The sequence below is a fragment of the Rhinatrema bivittatum genome, chromosome 2, assembly GCF_901001135.1.
Source record: "Rhinatrema bivittatum chromosome 2, aRhiBiv1.1, whole genome shotgun sequence".
NCBI classification, from domain to species: domain Eukaryota; kingdom Metazoa; phylum Chordata; class Amphibia; order Gymnophiona; family Rhinatrematidae; genus Rhinatrema; species Rhinatrema bivittatum.
In genome coordinates, this window is record NC_042616.1 from 588880808 (window position 1) to 588898856 (window position 18049).

The window sequence follows — 18049 nt, forward strand, 5'->3', positions numbered from 1 at the left end:
GCTCCCCAGCCGAGGTTGGAAGCATCGGTAGTGAGAATTATTTGAGGGTCTGGAGCCTGGAAGGGCAGGCCTTGGAGGAGATTGATCTGATTTTTCCACAGGCTAGAGACTGACGAAGTAAGTCGGTGATGTGGACAGTGGTCGATAGAGATTGGATGGACTGAGTCCATTGTGACCTTAGAGTCCACTTCATGACTCTCATGGCCAAGCGGGCCATAGGGGTAACCTGTACTGAGGACAGCATGTGTCCCAATAGGATGAGGAAGTGGCGTGCAGTCGTGTGGTGCTGAGACTGTAGCTGGTGTGCGAGAGAGATGAGAGAGAGAGCTTGCTGTCGAGGCAGAAATGCCTTTGCCTGCAAGGTGTCCAGGTCTGCCAGTATGAATGATAAAGTTTGAGATGGGACTAAGCAGGATTTTGCGTAGTTGATGAGAAATCCTAGTGAAATCAGAGTGTGTAAAGTAAGATGTAGGGACAACAGAGCAGCTTGCTGAGTGGGAGCCCTGATCAATCAATCGTCTAGATGGGGGTAGACATGAACACCTTGAGTCCTGAGAAAGGCTGCTACTACTACGAGGCACTTGGTGAAGACTCGTGGTGCAGATGCCAGGCCGAATGGTAGCACTCGGTACTGATAGTGCTTGGGGCCTACCAGAAATCTCAGGAACCTGCAATGAGATGGCGTTATCAGAATGTGTGTGTACACGTCTTGGAGATCGAGAGAGCAGAGCCAGTCCCCTTTTTGCAGAAGGGGAAGGAGGGAACCCAAGGTCACCATCCTGAACGTTTCTCGGTGGAGGTACTTGTTTAGGGCACGTAGGTCCAGAATTGGATGAACGTCGCCTGATTTTTTGGGGATTAGAAAGTACCAGGAATAGAATCCTAGGCCTTGTTGGGAGTAGGGCAGTAGCTCTATTGCTCTGGACTGAAGGAGGAGGGAGACCTCCTGCTCCAGGAGAAATGAGTGGTCGAATGTTCTCCACGTCGGTAGAGGTGGGGAGTCTGGTGGGATGGAGAGAAAGTTCATGTGATAACCTTGCAAGATTATGGCAAAGAACCACTGGTCTGAGGTGATCGTGTGCCACCTGTTGTTTAAATGGCACAATCGAAACTGAGGCAGTGGAAACTGGCTGCTGAGGCAGTGGAAACTGGCTGCTGCTCTCTATGCAGGAGTCAAAAGCCAGAAAAAGGGCCCAGCTGAGGAGCTGCCTGCGGCTTTTGTTTCTGCGATTGATGAGACTGGGCCTTTTGGAAAGGTCTCGTGGAACGAGTTCTAGATGGTGGTGGATAGGACTTCTTTGGATGGAAGAATGACTTTTTAGCATCCTTCCTGAAAGGCTGTTTGGAGGAATACTCAGAGGGCATCAGAGAGAGCTGGCGAAGGGTCTCATGAAGGTCCTTGAGTTCCGCCACCGTCCGCTGAATCTGTTTGCCAAACAGATTGTCACTTATGCAGGGCAGATCAGATAATCTGTCTTGTACTTCAGGGCGCCAGTTCGAAGACTTAAGCCAGACCCATCTTCTTGCCGAAATAACAGTTGCAGATACCCTGGAAGCGGTGTTGAAGATATCATAAGAGGATCTTATTTCATCCTTCCCTGCCTCGAAACCCTTGAGTACCAGGGTTTGAAGCTGTTCCTGGAATTGCTGAGGCAGGGACTCTGCAAAGTCCTGTATCTGCTTGAATAAGATCCTGTTGTACTGGGTCATATACAGCTGGTAGGAGGCGATCCGAGAGATAAGCATTGATCCCTGGAAGACCGCCGGCCAATGGCATCCAGGAATTTCTGTTCCTTACCTGGGGGAAAGGAAGAGTGGGGTTTTGATCTTTTTGCCCTCTTTTGGGCAAATTCTACAACCACAGATTGGTGATCCAGCTGAGGTTTCTGGAATCCTGGGGCTGACTGGACCAAATAAGTGGTATCAGCTATTCTGTTGACTGGAGTAACAGAACCAGGGTGTTCCCAGTTCTTTTTGAGGAGATCCAAAAGAACCTGTGAATAGGGATGGAGGTTATTTCCTTGGGAGCATCCAGGAATTGTAACAGCTCCATCATTTGGTGCCTATCATCTTGCTCAGTCTGTAATTGGAAGGGAACCAATTCAGACATTTCCTTCACAAAATTTATGAAGGACAAGACCTCTGGAGGAGAACGTTTCCTACTTTCAGTAGGAGAAGGTGGCGATGGTAAATCATCGGTGTCTTGAGATGAATCATCAGTCCAGGTGTAATAGGGATCAGCATCTGTCCCTGTAGGAACCTGAGAAGGATGGGACGATGGTATTCCTGAAGGTCCTGGTCTAGGATCTGAAGGCATCGAGGGAAGTACTGGAGGCACCGATGAAGGCATCGAGAGCATCGATGGATGGATCTGTGACGTGATGGGCGCATCAGCATCGATGGTTGAGGCATCGGAAGGACTCCCGATGGAGGAATGCGGAACGGTGTTTCCCCTCCCAATGACAGGGTAAGCAGGGAAGGCACCTGAGCCATCGGTGACCCAGGATCCATCGGTGGAAAAGCGGCTATGAGCGCTTCCATCTTCGAAAGCAGCGGTGCCAATGCTGCCGGAATGGGATCGATGGTCGATTCTACGACTGGCACTGATTTCGGCGCCGGGGGACCTTGGAGTCTGTGCATCGCCTTATCGATGGCCTCCTGAACCATCCGGTCCAGTTCTTCACAGAGACCTGGAGTAAGCAGCCCTGGCTCCGGAAGGGAAGAAGGAGGCAGAGACCTAGCCGGAGGGACCACTGTTAAAGGCGGAATCGCGACTCCCGATACCCATCCGGGTGAGGGTTGCCTCGGTGACCCGGTTGCAGAAAGGGTCAGTGCATTTTCTGGACAGGGTTTCTTCGATGGCAGCTCGGACGATGGCGAGGTCGATGATTTTCCCTCTTCGATGGTCTGAGACTTCCGGTGTCGATGCCGATGTTTTTCTCTACGATCCCCTCGGTTCTGAGGGGGATTAGAGGTAGTCGAAGGCCGAGAAGTCGTCTACGCTGGACGGTCCCCAGTCGGTGGCCGATACTGGCGCGAAGTGGACGGTGCCGGTTCAGACTACGTCGATGCAATAGACGGCATCAGTGTTTGAGAACGGAAGAGAAGTTCCATTTTCTCCATTCTGGCCTTGTGACGTTTTGGTGTCATTAAGGCACATTTGGTGCAAGTCAGGACATCATGCTCGTACCAGAGACACTTTACACAGACTTTATGCGGGTCTGTTATGGACATGGTGCGAGTACAGTCTGGGCACCGACGGAACCCCGACGCCATGGCCTTTGAAAAATTTAGCCGTGGTACGGTCGACGGCCAGTAGGCCGCGAGGGCCAAACTCGACAGGAATAGACAGAAAACAGGTAAAAACTTACCGGAGTACCGCGGAGTCAAAAATTCAAAGGAGGGACCCCTGTGGGGTAGGAAATCTTTAGTAATTCCGTGAGGAAAATTCCTGTCAGGAATCTCTTTGGAGCTCCTTAACCTGCGTGGCTACTGCTGAGCAGAAAAAAGAAGACTGAAGGGGGACCACTGCTGGCTGCAGGTTTAGTGCCATGCTGGGCATGCCCAGTAGGTGCCAAAGTTCTAGAAACTTTGACAAAAGTGTTCCGTGATTGGGCTCCATCCTGTGATGTCACCCATATGTGAGGACTACCATCCTGCTTGTCCTGTGAGAATTTGTGATACACCTAACTCACAACCCCCATGCAAACTTGCTCCCTTTCTTCTTCCTTCCTCTTTATCATCTCTTTTCCCTGCTTCTCCTTCCTTTTCCCCTCCTCTCATTCCCCTTTGCAATATGCCAGATTCATGGTATGATCAACAGACACTTGGATTTTATCAGGATTATAACAATGACGGGCAATGCCTATGCTCCTTCCCCCCAGCTCCAAAGACATTGTGATACAGTTGGGAGCTCCAAGAACCACTACCTTTACCTGGCAGCTCTGCAAAATCCATTGCTTGGTATCCCACGTGCCTTCCTTCTATGGCTTGCACCACCTCCATAGCAGCTGAAATCTTACTGTAGCCTCTGTCCCTGTCTCTGGCTCAAGTGCCTTCATCTGCATAAGCAGCACTATCAACAACAATGCAAAATGCAACCAATCAGTTGCACTGGCATATTCTGAACATGCCACTCTTGCATGCTGCCACTTGCACTTCTGACTTCAAGTATTTGAGCTGGTGGTAGTGGCAGAATGCGCTCCTACCACTGCAGGCCTGTCAGGCTACTTCTGTCATTGCTGCTGAGGGCCAGATGAAATTCAGTGAAGGGCTACATCTTGCCATCATTTGGGGAGCCTTGCTGTAATCCATTTGGATTCCAGAAACTGCACTATCCTCTGTTTTAGCAGCAATTCTATTAATCTACTCATCACCAAAGTCAGACTAACTGACTATAATTCTCAGACTCCGTCTGTGTCATTCAGACAGATTTGTGATATTATACAGTATATTGTTTCTAGTGCTTAGCTTTACAGGGCCAAAATTTATGGCTGAAGAGACTTCTGTGACAAATCATGCTAACTACTGAACCAATAAAAATGAAAGCTGAAAGAAGCTGAGCAACTACTGAGTTTGCTAACAGTAGTGAAAAAGCAATTGTCAACAATGACTGAACTGCAGACAGTGTAATATGTGTAGACCTCCAAGAGCTCACACAAGACCTTTGCTTATTATTCAATGAATGAACAGAAGCTGCACACACAGACCATTGCTGAAGACATAACAATGGCACATCTCCTCCAGAGTAAGGCCAAGTGGCAAAGTTCTGAGAAGTAGCCCAATACACATCTCCCCCCCCCCCCAGCTACACATCACTTATAACCATGGAGAACTTTCAGTAAAGTATAGTATATGCTCATCTATATGTCACCAGTGACTGATAATTATGAGCCAGACTAAGAGACTAAGGAAACATCACAAAGATATCCTGATTTTCTGACTGGTCTTCATCTCCCTGCCTTCATTTTTAGCTTCAGGACTCAGATGTGGTCTATCTGGGCCTGAAGGCAAGCATTATTGGTAGGATTAGTAAACAAATCTATATTTTTGCATTTAACTTTTGGGAGATCCCTTATGAATGCAACTAACTAGATTGTTGTAAGTAAACATATTGCAATCTGACTGTCGTGCAATTTGTAGATTTATACTGTAATAAAACCATAGTTTGTTTGGAATTTACTGGTTTCTAAAGACCAGTCTAGCACTTTTAAGCACATATATGGATGTGTTATAATTTAATGGGGCTGCATACACAACAAAGTAAATGAGCACATGAATCATTACTGTGCATTTACTAAGACCACCAGACAGAGCTAAATTTAATAAGCATTTGTAGCATATGAAATTTAGATCCCAGTCTGAGGTTGTAGTAAATTGCTAGTGTACTGACACTGCAAGGCAAGATGGGCATATTAGCTGTTTATTAAAAAGGAGAGGTTGTGGGTTGGGATCTTCCAATCTCCAAAAGCAGCCCCCTGGAACACTATGACCCCCTTTTTGTCTCCAATCAGCCTCACATAACAGATCTACCAGACCCTTCTTCCATTTCTGATAGCCCTCTACAAAACACCAACCTTCTGGACCCACCTTCCATTTCCAACCCTCACAGCACATACCACCCCCCTTCCCTATAATTGCAGAGTAGCATGGCTTAACCCTTACTAGCTTGGCATCTAGTTTTATTCTGCCACTATCCAGCATCACATTTTACTTTGAAAGGCACTAGGATCATGCTGGTAGATGAGACATTATCCCTCTGGCCAGGCAGTCTGGAAGATGAAGGATGGGAGGCATGGAGAGGAAATTGGAGTTGAAAGGGGCTCTGAAGGAAATGTGCTACATACCAAGGAGGAGTAATTGAGGTCAGTGGGTCTTCCCCAGTGGTAAGTCCAGAGAAATTATACAGCAGCCATTTAATTTTGGGAAGGGATAAGAACATAAATGAAATGTAAAGAGTGATTGTACTCAAAAGGGCCAAAGTCATTTTAATGGGGCCCTTTGAGAACATTCTCTGCATATCTTTATTTTAATACATTTGTACATTATTCTTGAGGTTAGTGCCCATGACAAATATAGATTAAAATAGGAACTCTCCAATTTTTGCTGACATTTTGTGATCTTTACAAACCTAGTATCTGTGTGTGAGAAGATTTCTCTCTTAAGAATATTTAGTTTGCCCTGTAGCTGCTTGAAAAGCAGCAACAGCGCAAACTAAAGATTCATAAGAGGATCATTCTGTTCCAGGGGGCTGCTTTTGGAAATTGGAAGATCCCAGCCTACAACCTCTCCTTTTTAATAAACAGCTAATATGCCCATCTTGCCTTGCAGTGTCAGTATACGAGCAATTTACCACAACCTCAGACTGGGATCTAAATTGCAGTTAAGTAACTTTCAGGCCCTTAACAAGGAATTCTAACAGATTATTCCATGAGACACTCATGAAAACTTTCTCTATATACAGCAGTTTGTAAATCTTTTCCCTATAGTGTAATACACTTTGTTAGACAATTTTCTAGAAGATAGTAAAATCATTGCAACATTTGCAGAATAAGTTTATTTTTAACATCCTACTATCAGTTTCCAAGACTTCAGGCACAAGCGATGTCATAACTGGACACCATAATAGACCTCGAGAATGTTTGGGACAAGAGGAAGCCAAATTGGTCTGGCAATAGTCATTTCTAACAGATCTAGAAACCAAGACTGGAGCAGGCATTATGGAGATGTAAGAATTACTACTGTTAGTTGAGTTCTGATTTTTAGGATGACTTTTGGGAACATATCAAGAAGGAAAAATATACAAAAAATTGTTGATTCGATGCTTGAGTAAGAGTATGCTGCTCGAGCTTGTATTTTCTTTATCTCCTCTAATAGCACTGTATCTTTCCATTTTAATGATTCAACATAAGATCTATTTATGGATAACTCCAGTTGATATATTATAATGAAAATTCTTGACTTCAACTCCCATTCTCCTGAAGGAAGCTTGAATCTGCTGAGCCAATCCACTTAAAATGTTCTTTTTGCCTTGTATGTGTACTGCTGAGATACTTAATTTTTTTTTTCATGAGAAAAGTGTAAAAAGAAAAAGTAATTTTGATCAACAGGGTGCTTGAATCCATTAATATTGATCTTCTCACTTAATCACTTCTTCTACAGCTATTGTATAGGAGCCAGTTTGATGGATATGACAGAGTGGATACATTTCTGGTAAGTTCAGTAGTTGTTAGCAGCTCATAGCATAGCTCACTTGAAGTGGACATCTTTGCCTCTCCTGAGTATGAACAATGGCACAGTCAATCAAGTACCAATGCTTAAACAGTAGATGTTTTCATGATGTCTTGTGCTTTTGTTTTGGATGAACAGGTGTTCAAATGTGTAGAGCATAGACTTCTCACGGTTACAAAAAGAATGCTGTTTGAAGTTGACTTTTTTAGGTTCTAACAGCTCCACATTTACTACTGCGTGTGCTCAAACTTCTAGAGCTTGGGAAGATCCAATTGTGATGCAACAAATAATGGCCCATATGTGGGGTTTTATTCTTTCCTTAGGAAACTGGTGATTTTTCAGTGATGTAATATGAAAAGAAAAACTTTGGACCAGATTCTAACTTTCAGAGTTGGCATGTTTTTCATATAGTGGAAAGAATTATTGCATTGGAAAAGGAAAACTTAGTCATACTGACATAAAACAGCCTTTTACACTTGTTTAAAATATTAGTCTTTAATAGTCTTTTGATTAGGTCACAATACCACTGAGAAGATGGTGTTCAGCAACAAGAGTATGAAATATGCTAAATGCTCACTCTGATCTTTGTGCTTAATTTTTGGAATGTATGATATTTTACAAACTGATATATGACATTCTACATTTTTTTCATACACAAAATATAGCATATAACACAAAAAGGACAAATGTTATCTGTCAATAAAACAATTTATGGGCAGATGTGAAGCTTTATTTCACATTCAGAAACCTCCAAAGTCTTCAAAAGATTTTAGAAATAATTGTACAAAAATCAAGCTACTAAATTTAAATATTTATTCTCCAAACAAAAATGCATCCAACTTTTGTAGATATAAACATTTTTATAGTAATATGTAATAAAACTTTAATCTTTAATCATAACTTATTCACATATTTTCAATAAATCACTCTATGCCTTTCTCTTCCGTAAGCTTCCATTTGTATCTGATGTGGGGGTCTGCATCAACAGCTGCTTCTTAAAGGGAGATGAAATCCATTCTTCTGAGCTATGTGAACAAAAAACCCCCATCATTTAAGTTATCAGAATATTCTGAAGTTGCTGCACACTTTAAACTTTGCGAATTTGTCACAAAACTTTGCAGTATTACAGTATTACAATAGGGAAATTTTGCAGTATTACAATAGGGAAAGCAAAGTTGCTTATCCGTAACAGGTGTTTTCTGTAGAGAGGACAAATTAGTAGGGATGTGCATTCGTTGTGAACGAATGCGCAATCCACAATGTATAGGTCCCTATTTGTTGCATTCGTGGGTTCGTGAAACGTATGGCAAACCCCCACGAATGCAACGAATCCTGAACAAATAAACCCCCCACCCTCCTGACCCCCAAGACTTGCCTAAAGTCCCTGGTGGTCCAGTGGGGGTCCTGGATCAATCTCCTCCACTCACGCCATTGGCTGCCGGTATTCAAAGTGGTGCCGATAGCCTCCGACATGGGTGGAGCAATGGACAGCCGGCACCATCTTGGGGGGGCTGACCCCCCCAAGACTTGCCAAAAGTCCCTGGTGGTCCAGCAGGGGTCCTGGAGCGATCTTCTGCACTCGGGCCATCAGCTGCCAGTATTCAAAATGGCACCGATAGCCTTTGCCCTTACTATGTCACAGGGGCTACCGGTGCCATTGGTTGGCCCTGTCACATGGTAGGAGCACAAGATGGCACTGGACGTCCATGCTATCTCAGATCTTGTAATCTACTGGATTCAAAAAACTTTGTTTTAGCTGTGATTCCAGTATTTCTCTCACCACTGAAGTCAGATTAACCAGTCTGTAGTTCTCAGATGAATCCTAACTGCCAATTTTGTAAAGAGGAACCACCTCTGCTTATCTCCTGTCCTTATGAACTACTCCTGACTCTAAAGAACTTTCCTAAACTCCCTTAATACTCTGGGGTATATCCTGCCTGGTCCCTTTGTTTTATCTACTTTTAGTTTTATTTATTAAAACATTTTATGCTGTATTACTCACAATTCTAAGTGGTGCACATAAAAACATCCATAAGTAATAAACATAAAACACAAAAAACCCCCAGAAAATAGAAATAGATTAAGCTGTATAAATCAGCAAATCTATCTTCAAAAAATACTAGTAATACCTTATACTATAAGAAATTGGGTCATTGTGCTTTCTTTATATTTTTCAGATAAACAGGACCTTTGGAGTTCACCTCAGTAAGTATAGCACATGAATTTCTTTCTTTAACTCTCTTATTTTCTTTCAGCCTTTCCTATTATGTCCTTTACTGTTTCTTTTATATCTATTTGCCTTTATTCTATTCTTTTTTTTTTACTCTGTCATTTTTTTGATCTTTCTGTATAGTGATGGCGTAGGCACAAGGCCTGAAGATTGGGATGGCGCAGACATCCGTCGTTCTGAGTGATCAGAAGCGGGTCCGTTCCCAAGGGAATGTGCCTGCGGATGGAAAGATCCTGGAGTATGGGAAGCCACACTTGGCGTGGCTGACGCAGCTTCACGAGAGTCTTCGAGAGAAGAGGAAGTGGAGGGAATGCATAAAGCAGACCGGTTGCCCATGAGAGGGAGAATGCATCTCTGGGCTGAGAGTGTTTGCTGCGAATGAGGGAGCAGTAATTGTCCACTTTGTGGTTCTGAGGGGACGCAAAGAGGTCTGTCTGGGGATAACTCCATTGTTGGAAGATGAAGGTCGCTACCGAGGGGTTGAGAGACCACTCGTGCGGTTGGAAGACATGACTCAGTTTGTCTGCCAAGACATTGTCCACTCCCGGCAAGTAGGTGGCCCTGAGGTACATCGAGTGGGAGAGCGCTTCCGCCCAAATCTGCGCAGCTTCCTGACACAGAAGGAAGGAGCCTGTGCCTCCCTGCTTGTTGATGTACCACATGGCCACCTGGTTGTCCGTCTGAATCAGGATGACGTGATTTGATAGGCAATCCTGAAAAGCTCTGAGAGCATATCGAATTGCTCGAAGCTCCAGGAAATTTATCTGGTGTTTGGCTTCCTCTGGAGACCAAGATCCTTGTGTCTGCAGATCGTTCACATGGGCTCCCCACCCGAGGTTGGAAGCGTCAGTGGTGAGGATGAGTTGAGGATCTGGCACTTGAAAGGGCATTCCCTGGAGGAGATTGTTGTGATCTTTCCACCAGGCGAGAGACAGCCGAAGTGAGTCAGTGATGTGGACAATGGTCGACAGAGGCTGAACAGCTTGAATCCATTGTGACCTCAGAGTCCAATGCATGAACCTCATGGTCAGGCGGGCCATTGGTGTGACATGGACTGAGGACGCCATGTGTCCTAGAAGAACGAGGAATTGGCGAGCTGTATGCTGTTGCTGTATGCTGAGACTGCAACTGGTAAGCGAGAGACACGAGAGTTAACCATCGTTGTTGAGGAAGAAAGGCCTTTGCCTGCAAGGTGTCCAAGTCTGCCCCAATGAACGACAAGGTTTGAGATGGGACTAAATAGGATTTCTCATAATTGACGAGAAATCCTAGAGAAATTAGAGTGTGTAGGGTCAAATCGAGGGACGACCGAATGGCTTGCTGGGTTGGGGCCCTGATTAACCAGTCGTCCAGATAGGGGTAGACGTGAACACCTTCTTTCCTGAGGAAAGCTGCGACAACTACGAGACATTTGGTAAAGACTCATGGTGCCGATGCTAGGCCGAACGGAAGCACTCGGTATTGATAGTGCTTTGGGCCTACTAAAAACCTGAGGTACTTGCGATGAGCTGGAGCTATCGCAATGTGGGTGTATGCGTCCTGAAGGTCCAGAGAGCAGAGCCAATCTCCTCTTTGCAGAAGAGGTAGAAGTGAGCCCAAGGTTACCATCTTGAACTTTTCCTGCTGGAGGTACTCATTGAGAGTACGTAGGTCCAGAATTGGACGAACTCCCCCGGATTTTTTGGGGATCAAAAAGTACCGGGAATAGAACCCTAGGCCTTGCTGCGAGAGCAGGACGGGTTCTATTGCTCTTAACTGGAGAAGAAGGGAAACTTCCTGCTCCAGAACGACAGAGTGGTCGGATACTCCCCACACTTGCAGAGGTGGTGAGTCCGGTGGAAGAGCAAGAAAGTGTAGGTGGTAACCCTGAGCAATGATTGCTAGCACCCATTGGTCGGTTGTGATTGATTGCCACATGCCATGAAAGTGGCACAATCGACCTCCCACTGGTATGCTTGGCAGAGGAATCAGGCTGCTGCTCTCCAAGTGAAAGTCAAAAACCTGAAGCAGGCCCCGGCTGGGGAGCTGCTTGTGGCTTTTGTTTTCGGGCCTGACGAGGCTGAGGTTTTTGATAAGGTCTCGTAGTTCGGGACCTTGCTGGTGGAGGATAGTACTTCCTTGGACGGAAGAATGACTTCTTAGGGTCCTTCCTAAAGGGCTGTCTAGAGGGGAAGTTGGAAGGTACTGATGAGAGCTGTTTAAGGGTCTCATGGTGGTCCTTTAATTCAGCCACTATTTGCTGGATCTGTTCACCGAACAGATTGTCTCCTACACATGGTAGGTCAGATAGCCTGTCTTGTACTTCTGGGCGAAGGTCAGAAGATTTGAGCCAGGCCCAGCGTCTTGCCGAAATGGCAGCTGCAGACACTCTAGTAGAGGTGTCGAAGATATCATAAGCTGTTCTTATCTCATGCTTTCCTGCTTCAAAAACCCCTTGTTGACAAGGATTTGAAGCTGTTCTTGGAATTGGTCAGGCAGGGTTTCAGAGAAGTTCTGTATCTGCTTGAAAATGACCCTGTTGTATTGGGTCATATACAGCTGGTAAGCAGCAATTCTGGAGATAAGCATGGTCCCTTGGAACACTCGTCGACCAATATTGTCTAGGAAATTGTGTTCCTTAACAGGAGGGGTAGATGAGTGAGGCTTCGTCCTTTTTGCTTTCTTTTGAGCCGATTCTACCTCAACTGAGTGGTGGTCAAGCTGAGATTTTTGAAAGCCAGGGGCTGACTGCACTAAATAGGTGTCAGCCTTTCTGTGTACTGGAGCAATGGATCCAGGGTTCTCCCAGTTCTTTTTGAGGAGGTCAAGAAGAACTTGATGAATGGGAATAGAAGTGATCATTTTAGGGGCATCCAGGAATTGGAGCAGCTCCATCATCTGGTGCCTATCATCCTGCTCCGTCTGAAGCTGAAAACGGACCAAGTCAGACATTTCCTTCACAAAATTAATGAAAGAAAGGTCCTCTGGAGGAGAATGCTTTCTACTTTCAGTAGGAGAGGGAGGTGAAGGTAAGTTATCGGTGTCTGTGGAAGTATCATCACCCCATGTGTCATAAGGATCAGGAGACTGACCAATAGGACAAGAAGGGGGTTGGATACCTGAAGGCCCCGGCTGAGGCTCCGAGAAAATCGAAGGAATCACCGGGGGCACCGTGGATGGCCTGGAGGGCATCGGTGCCGGCATCGATGGCACCGATGTGCGTATTGCCCCCGATGAATGAATCAGTGGTGAGGGACGACATGGCATTGATGGCTGAGGCAATACTCCCGAAGGAGAAATGCGGAACGGTGTTTCTCCTCCCAAAGAAGCTGTCAACGGGGAGCACACCGGAGCCATCGGAGACCCGGAAATCACCGGTGGAAGGGTGGTCATGAGCGCCTCCATCCGGGATAGCAGTGGTACCAGCGCTGCTGGAATCGGGTCGGTGACAGATTCTACTCTCTGTGCCGATTTTGGTGCCGGAGGAACCTGGAGCCGTTGCATCGCCTTGTCGATGGCCTCCTGGACCAGCCGGTCCAGTTCTTCCTGGAGACCTGGAGCAAGCAGCCCCAGCTCCGTGATGGAAGAGGGAGGCGGAGGCACAGTCGGAGGGACCACCTTTACAGGTGGAATCGTGACTCCCAAACCCCGATCGGGTGAGGGTGGCCTCGATGTCCCGGTCACAGGAATGGTCGGTGCCGCTCCTGGACGGGGCTTCTTCGATGGTGGCTCGGACGGTGCGAGGTCAATGATTTCGCTCCCTCGACAGTCCGAGACTTACGATGCCGATGTTTCTCCCTACGATCCCCTCGATCTTGAGGGGGGAGTAATGGGAGTCGAGAAAAGTTAAGGAGGGACCCCTGTGGGGCAATTTAAATTTAATTAACTATGTGAGAAAAATTCCTGTCAGGAATCTCTTCAGAGCTCCTAAACCACAAGGCTACTGCTGCACGGAAAAAAGAAGACTGAAGGGGGACCCCTGCTGGCTGCAGGGTTAGTGCCATGATGGGCATGCCCAGTAGGGGCCAGTCAAAGTTCTGGAAACTTTGACAAAAGTGTTCCGTGATTGGGCTCTATCCTGTGATGTCACCCATATGTGAGGACTACCATCCTGCTTGTCCTGTGAGAAAGACAGACTCAATTGCTGCAACACACTAGGCTCTGCGGAAAAATACTGAGGGGACCCCATGTGGTACAATGCATGCTGGGCATGCTCGGAGAGGCTCAGTCTAAGTTCTAGAAACTTTCACATAAATTTTTCGTGCTGGTCTCCATCCAATAATGCCACCTATGTGTTAGGACTGCTATCCTGCTTGTCCTTGGAGAAGTTGTGAAACAGAATCACAAGAGAAGGCTTTCAAGGTAGGGAGCAGGCTGGGAGGACTGGAACAGTAAGGAACATGTCTAGTTCCATGGTCAGCATTGTTAGATTTTTTATTTTTTTATTTTTTATTTATTAACTTTTATTTACCGACATTCGTGAAGCACATCATGCCGGTTTACAATGAACTCAAGGAGGAAAATTACAATAAAACAATAGAGCAATAAAACAAGGGAGGAGGGTGGGGAAGGAGGAAATGGAGGGGTGGGAGAGGGAGGGGATAGGGGGATGGGAAAGGCAGAACTGATAGAAGTAGTAAGAAACAAACTAGATGGTGAAAATTGATCAATAGCCTCAGCAGGAATTGTGATCAGACTAGACAAACCACAAGTGCTGATTAGGGAATGTATCAAAATTGGTTCAACTAATCGAACTGTAGTTGTGTATATTTAACCCTACTGTACTTAAGTAAACAGTTATTGATCAATAATTGAACCAATTAATGTATTTCCTCCATTGCATTTCTGGTTAGTCTAAGCTAACCACTACTGCCCCTGAGGAAATAGACCTCAATCATCATCCATCTTTACTGTCTATCTAAACTGCTATTACATGTTTTTTAATTAGTTTTCCAAGAAAGAAAAATGGAGGTGTGGGCTCAAAGAGGTGTTTTAGGGTTTGGGAGGTCACAGTAGAGCATTTTAGTAGATTTGGGGGTCAGTGGGGTATAATACTAGAGTGGTTAATAGATTTGAGAGAGTCAGAAGGTTGGTTGAGTGTGGAGGTAAATAAGGGAGGGTGGATGGGTATGGGGGGAGGGGGGGAGTCAAAGTCAGTGGATGGGGGAACTTAATGGGTAGAATGCTGCAAAACTTTCTGATCCAGGCGGCCCCTAGACTCAAGCTACCCAAACCAGAACACCTCTAAATTTGTTGAAATTCAATGGTTAGAGACATGAATTAAACTGAAATTGCACCTCTAACTAATGAGGTTAAAAAAAGTAGTTAAGTAAAACATCAACTACAGTTTTAGCTCACTTATTACTGTACTACCATTCTATGTCACTTTTTAGAACATTTTTTTTTAAACTACCAGGAACAGTGCATACCTTATTACATTTTAAATAAACCTTTTTTACACAGTAGTTAAAGAGACAGAGTAAACACTTGGGGTAAATATTTAAAGCTGTGCACGCATCGCCACGCGCATGTTATAAAATCCAGTACCCGCGTGAACATGCGTGCTTGTTTTTGAATTGGTGCGTGCATTGTGCACGCGCGGGGGGATTTTTTTTTAGCACTCACCGCGTTCAGGCCTTTGCCCAGTGCCCTATCCCCCTAACTTTCCTCCCTTTTCCCCTCTCCACCCCTACCCCTAAACCCACCCTAACTATCCTATTTTTTTTGTTCCAGAACTTACCTGCTCGACGGAACAGGAGTAAGCTCCACATGCCGGCCAGCCCCCACCCCTTTTCATGAACCTGGCAGATACGCATGTGGCCGGGCCGCTACGACAATGCGGTTGGTATCATCAGCGTATCTGCCGGTATTGGTGCGTGCTGGCATTTAAAAAATCCACCATTAGTGCAGATTTTTACCACATTTTTATTACACTGGGCAACAGTTCCTAATTTGGATCCTAAGAAACCAGTAACATTCATCTTATTCTAAAGCATTGCAAAGATCATAATCTAATGAAATAAGGAATCTGCAGAACTTTGCTGTAAAAATCTAAAACCAATTACAAAATTTGACAAAAATACAAGAAACTCACCTAAACGTTTTTTTTGCACCTTCTCTTCTCATCCTTTTTGGAGGAACTGGAGTGCTAGCCATATCATGTGCTGTTAGTTCAAAGGTGGAATCTGTACTTCTACTTGGAGTCATACCTTTCACAAAACAAAAAGCAAGAAAGCTCATCTCATGGACACTCTTGAGGCCAATATTCAAAAAGAGCTGTGTACCTAAATTTAAGCACCTAAGACCTAGAGGCACTAAGCTGCAATATTTTATCACAATAGGGGTCCCACTATCGGGGGGGGGGCCCGATAGTGGGACCCCTTCCCTAAAAAAGCATTGTGGTTGTATGGTATATTCTTTTGTCTCGCGGGCAAACATCGTGGGAGAAAAGAATGTGGTGCATGGCCCTTTAACTCGAAGGTGGCCCCAACTTCACGGGACCGACATAGCTTTAAGGGACGCTAGTTCAAAAAACAAAAATCCTCGCAAACAGGGAGGTTGAGCAGTGGTCAGTGCTTACCCCTGTCTCAATACAGGGCTGCCAGTCGAGGTGGCCCCGACTCCACCCAAATGCATCCAAGCAGTTATGGCCTCAGCTCATCCACCCTCCCGAGTGAAAGCCAAAGTCCCCCCACCCCCCAGCGATCCTCCCCAAATGTCCATAATCCCCAGCCCCCCCACTAATCAAAGATGGGGGGTGGGGCCTGGAACCTATCTTTGACTTGGGGGTTTGGAGGGGCATAGACACTGGAAGATCACTGTGACTTAGGGGGTGAAGCTAAAGTCCTCCCACCCCCCAAGTGATAAAGTCCCCACACCCCCATGTCACAGCGATCCTCCCCCAATGTCCATAATTTCCATCCCCACCCCCTACTAATCAAGTACTCAAAAATTAAATAGAGCCCATGTTACTAATGCTGGTAATAAGCAGTGGCTATTCCCTATGTTAACTTGACTAATAGTAGTTTATGGAACTTGACTAAACCTTTTTTAAACCCAGCTATACTAACTTCCCTAACCATATCCTCCGGCAATGAATTCCAGAGCTTAATTGTGCATTGAGTGAAAAAGAATTTTCTTTGATTTGTTTTAAATGTGCTAATTGCTAAGTTCATGGAATGCCTCCTAGTCCTTGTATTATCTGAAAGAGTAAATAATTGTTTCACATTTACCGGTTCAAATCCTTTCATGATTTTATAGACCTCTATCATATCCCCCCCCCCCCCCCCCCCCCCAGTGTTCTTTTCTCCAAGCTGAACCACCCTAACCTTTTTAGTCTTTCATCATAGGGGATCAGTTCTATCCCCTTTATCATTTTGATTGCCCTTCTCTGAACCTTTTGCAGTTCAACTATATTATTTTTGAGATGCAATGACCAGAAATGTATACAGTACTCAGTTCCGAAAATCATTTCTAAGGTCCTAATGTTGTATCCCAGCCCTAACTCCACCACTGTGGCCACCCACTTTTTAGCACCCCTAAATTTAAAACCCTAAAGAAACTAGGATCCTAAATGTAGGTACTCAGCCACTGTAAATTTTCAAAAGGGCCAATCTGGAAGTCTAAATGTAAAAGTTAGGAGCCTAAATCCTTTGAAAATTGACCCCCTTGTTTCTAATTTATTTAGTTTACATGTGATCTGCTTAGGATATAGAGCTGTTTTTTTAAAACCAGTTTAAAGGTTTTTCTCCTTAAAAGTAGTATCTTGAAGTAAATGAAGTACCTTGAATACTATTTTTTTGAATACACTGTTCTGGCTATTGGTCAAAAGTATTTGATGATAGCCCTTATTCAAAGTGATTTATAGGTTTTTCCTAATCTTTATTTTTTAGCTAGCTGTTTAGCTTACATATATTTTTGTGTGTTAGTTTTTCTGAAGAGTTTTAAATATATTTTGGAGATCTTGATTTGTTTCTTTGGTATTCAAATTTGTTTAAGAGTAAAAAGTGACAATACAGCTTTTTAGATGAATGTGAGTGAAATAAAATTTGAATCTAAAGGCATAAGTCATAGTTAGAATTGCAGTTCATTTTAAATGTAGTTTAAGCTACTGTGTTTCATTGTATATATGACTAGCAACTAAAAATGGGGTTTCTAACAGATAATGAAATGTAAGTCATTGGCTCTGCATACAAGGTAATAGAAGAGAGTGAAACCGGCTAGCAGCAAATCAACTAAATTTAGATTTGATGCGCTCATATTTTTACGACATCAATAATAACAATTTGTTGGTGTTACAAGTAATCGCATTACAATTGTTTAACTGTGGAATAAAATCTGACAATAATTTGCCTTCTTTTAGAAGAATGAAGAAATGACTACTTATCTGATAATTCCGTTTTCTTTAGTACAGACAGGTGGATCCATCTGTCAGCCACTGGTTGCCGAATGGTTATGCTATGGTCCCTCCTGTGTGGCTGCGTGCTCTAGGGAGTACTGGTAAGTGTCAATCTAGAACCTATACTAGTGTTATTGCACTTTTTGTCTGAGCTTAGTGTTTTCCAGTGCAACTACATCATTTTTGAGATGCAGCGACCAAAATTGTACACA

General features: G+C 44.6%; 1 protein-coding gene across 1 annotated transcript in view; it reads right to left on the bottom strand.

The window, feature by feature from the left end:
- Positions 1 to 6575: 6575 nt before the first annotated feature.
- The window catches only part of SMCHD1 (structural maintenance of chromosomes flexible hinge domain containing 1), a 1156633-nt gene continuing 1145159 nt past the window's right edge, over positions 6576 to 18049 (bottom strand). Inside the window, 2 exon segments of the mRNA XM_029591083.1 lie at positions 6576 to 8255; positions 15534 to 15648. Of these exon segments, the coding sequence (XP_029446943.1) occupies positions 8159 to 8255; positions 15534 to 15648 (212 nt within the window). The 3' untranslated portion in view covers positions 6576 to 8158.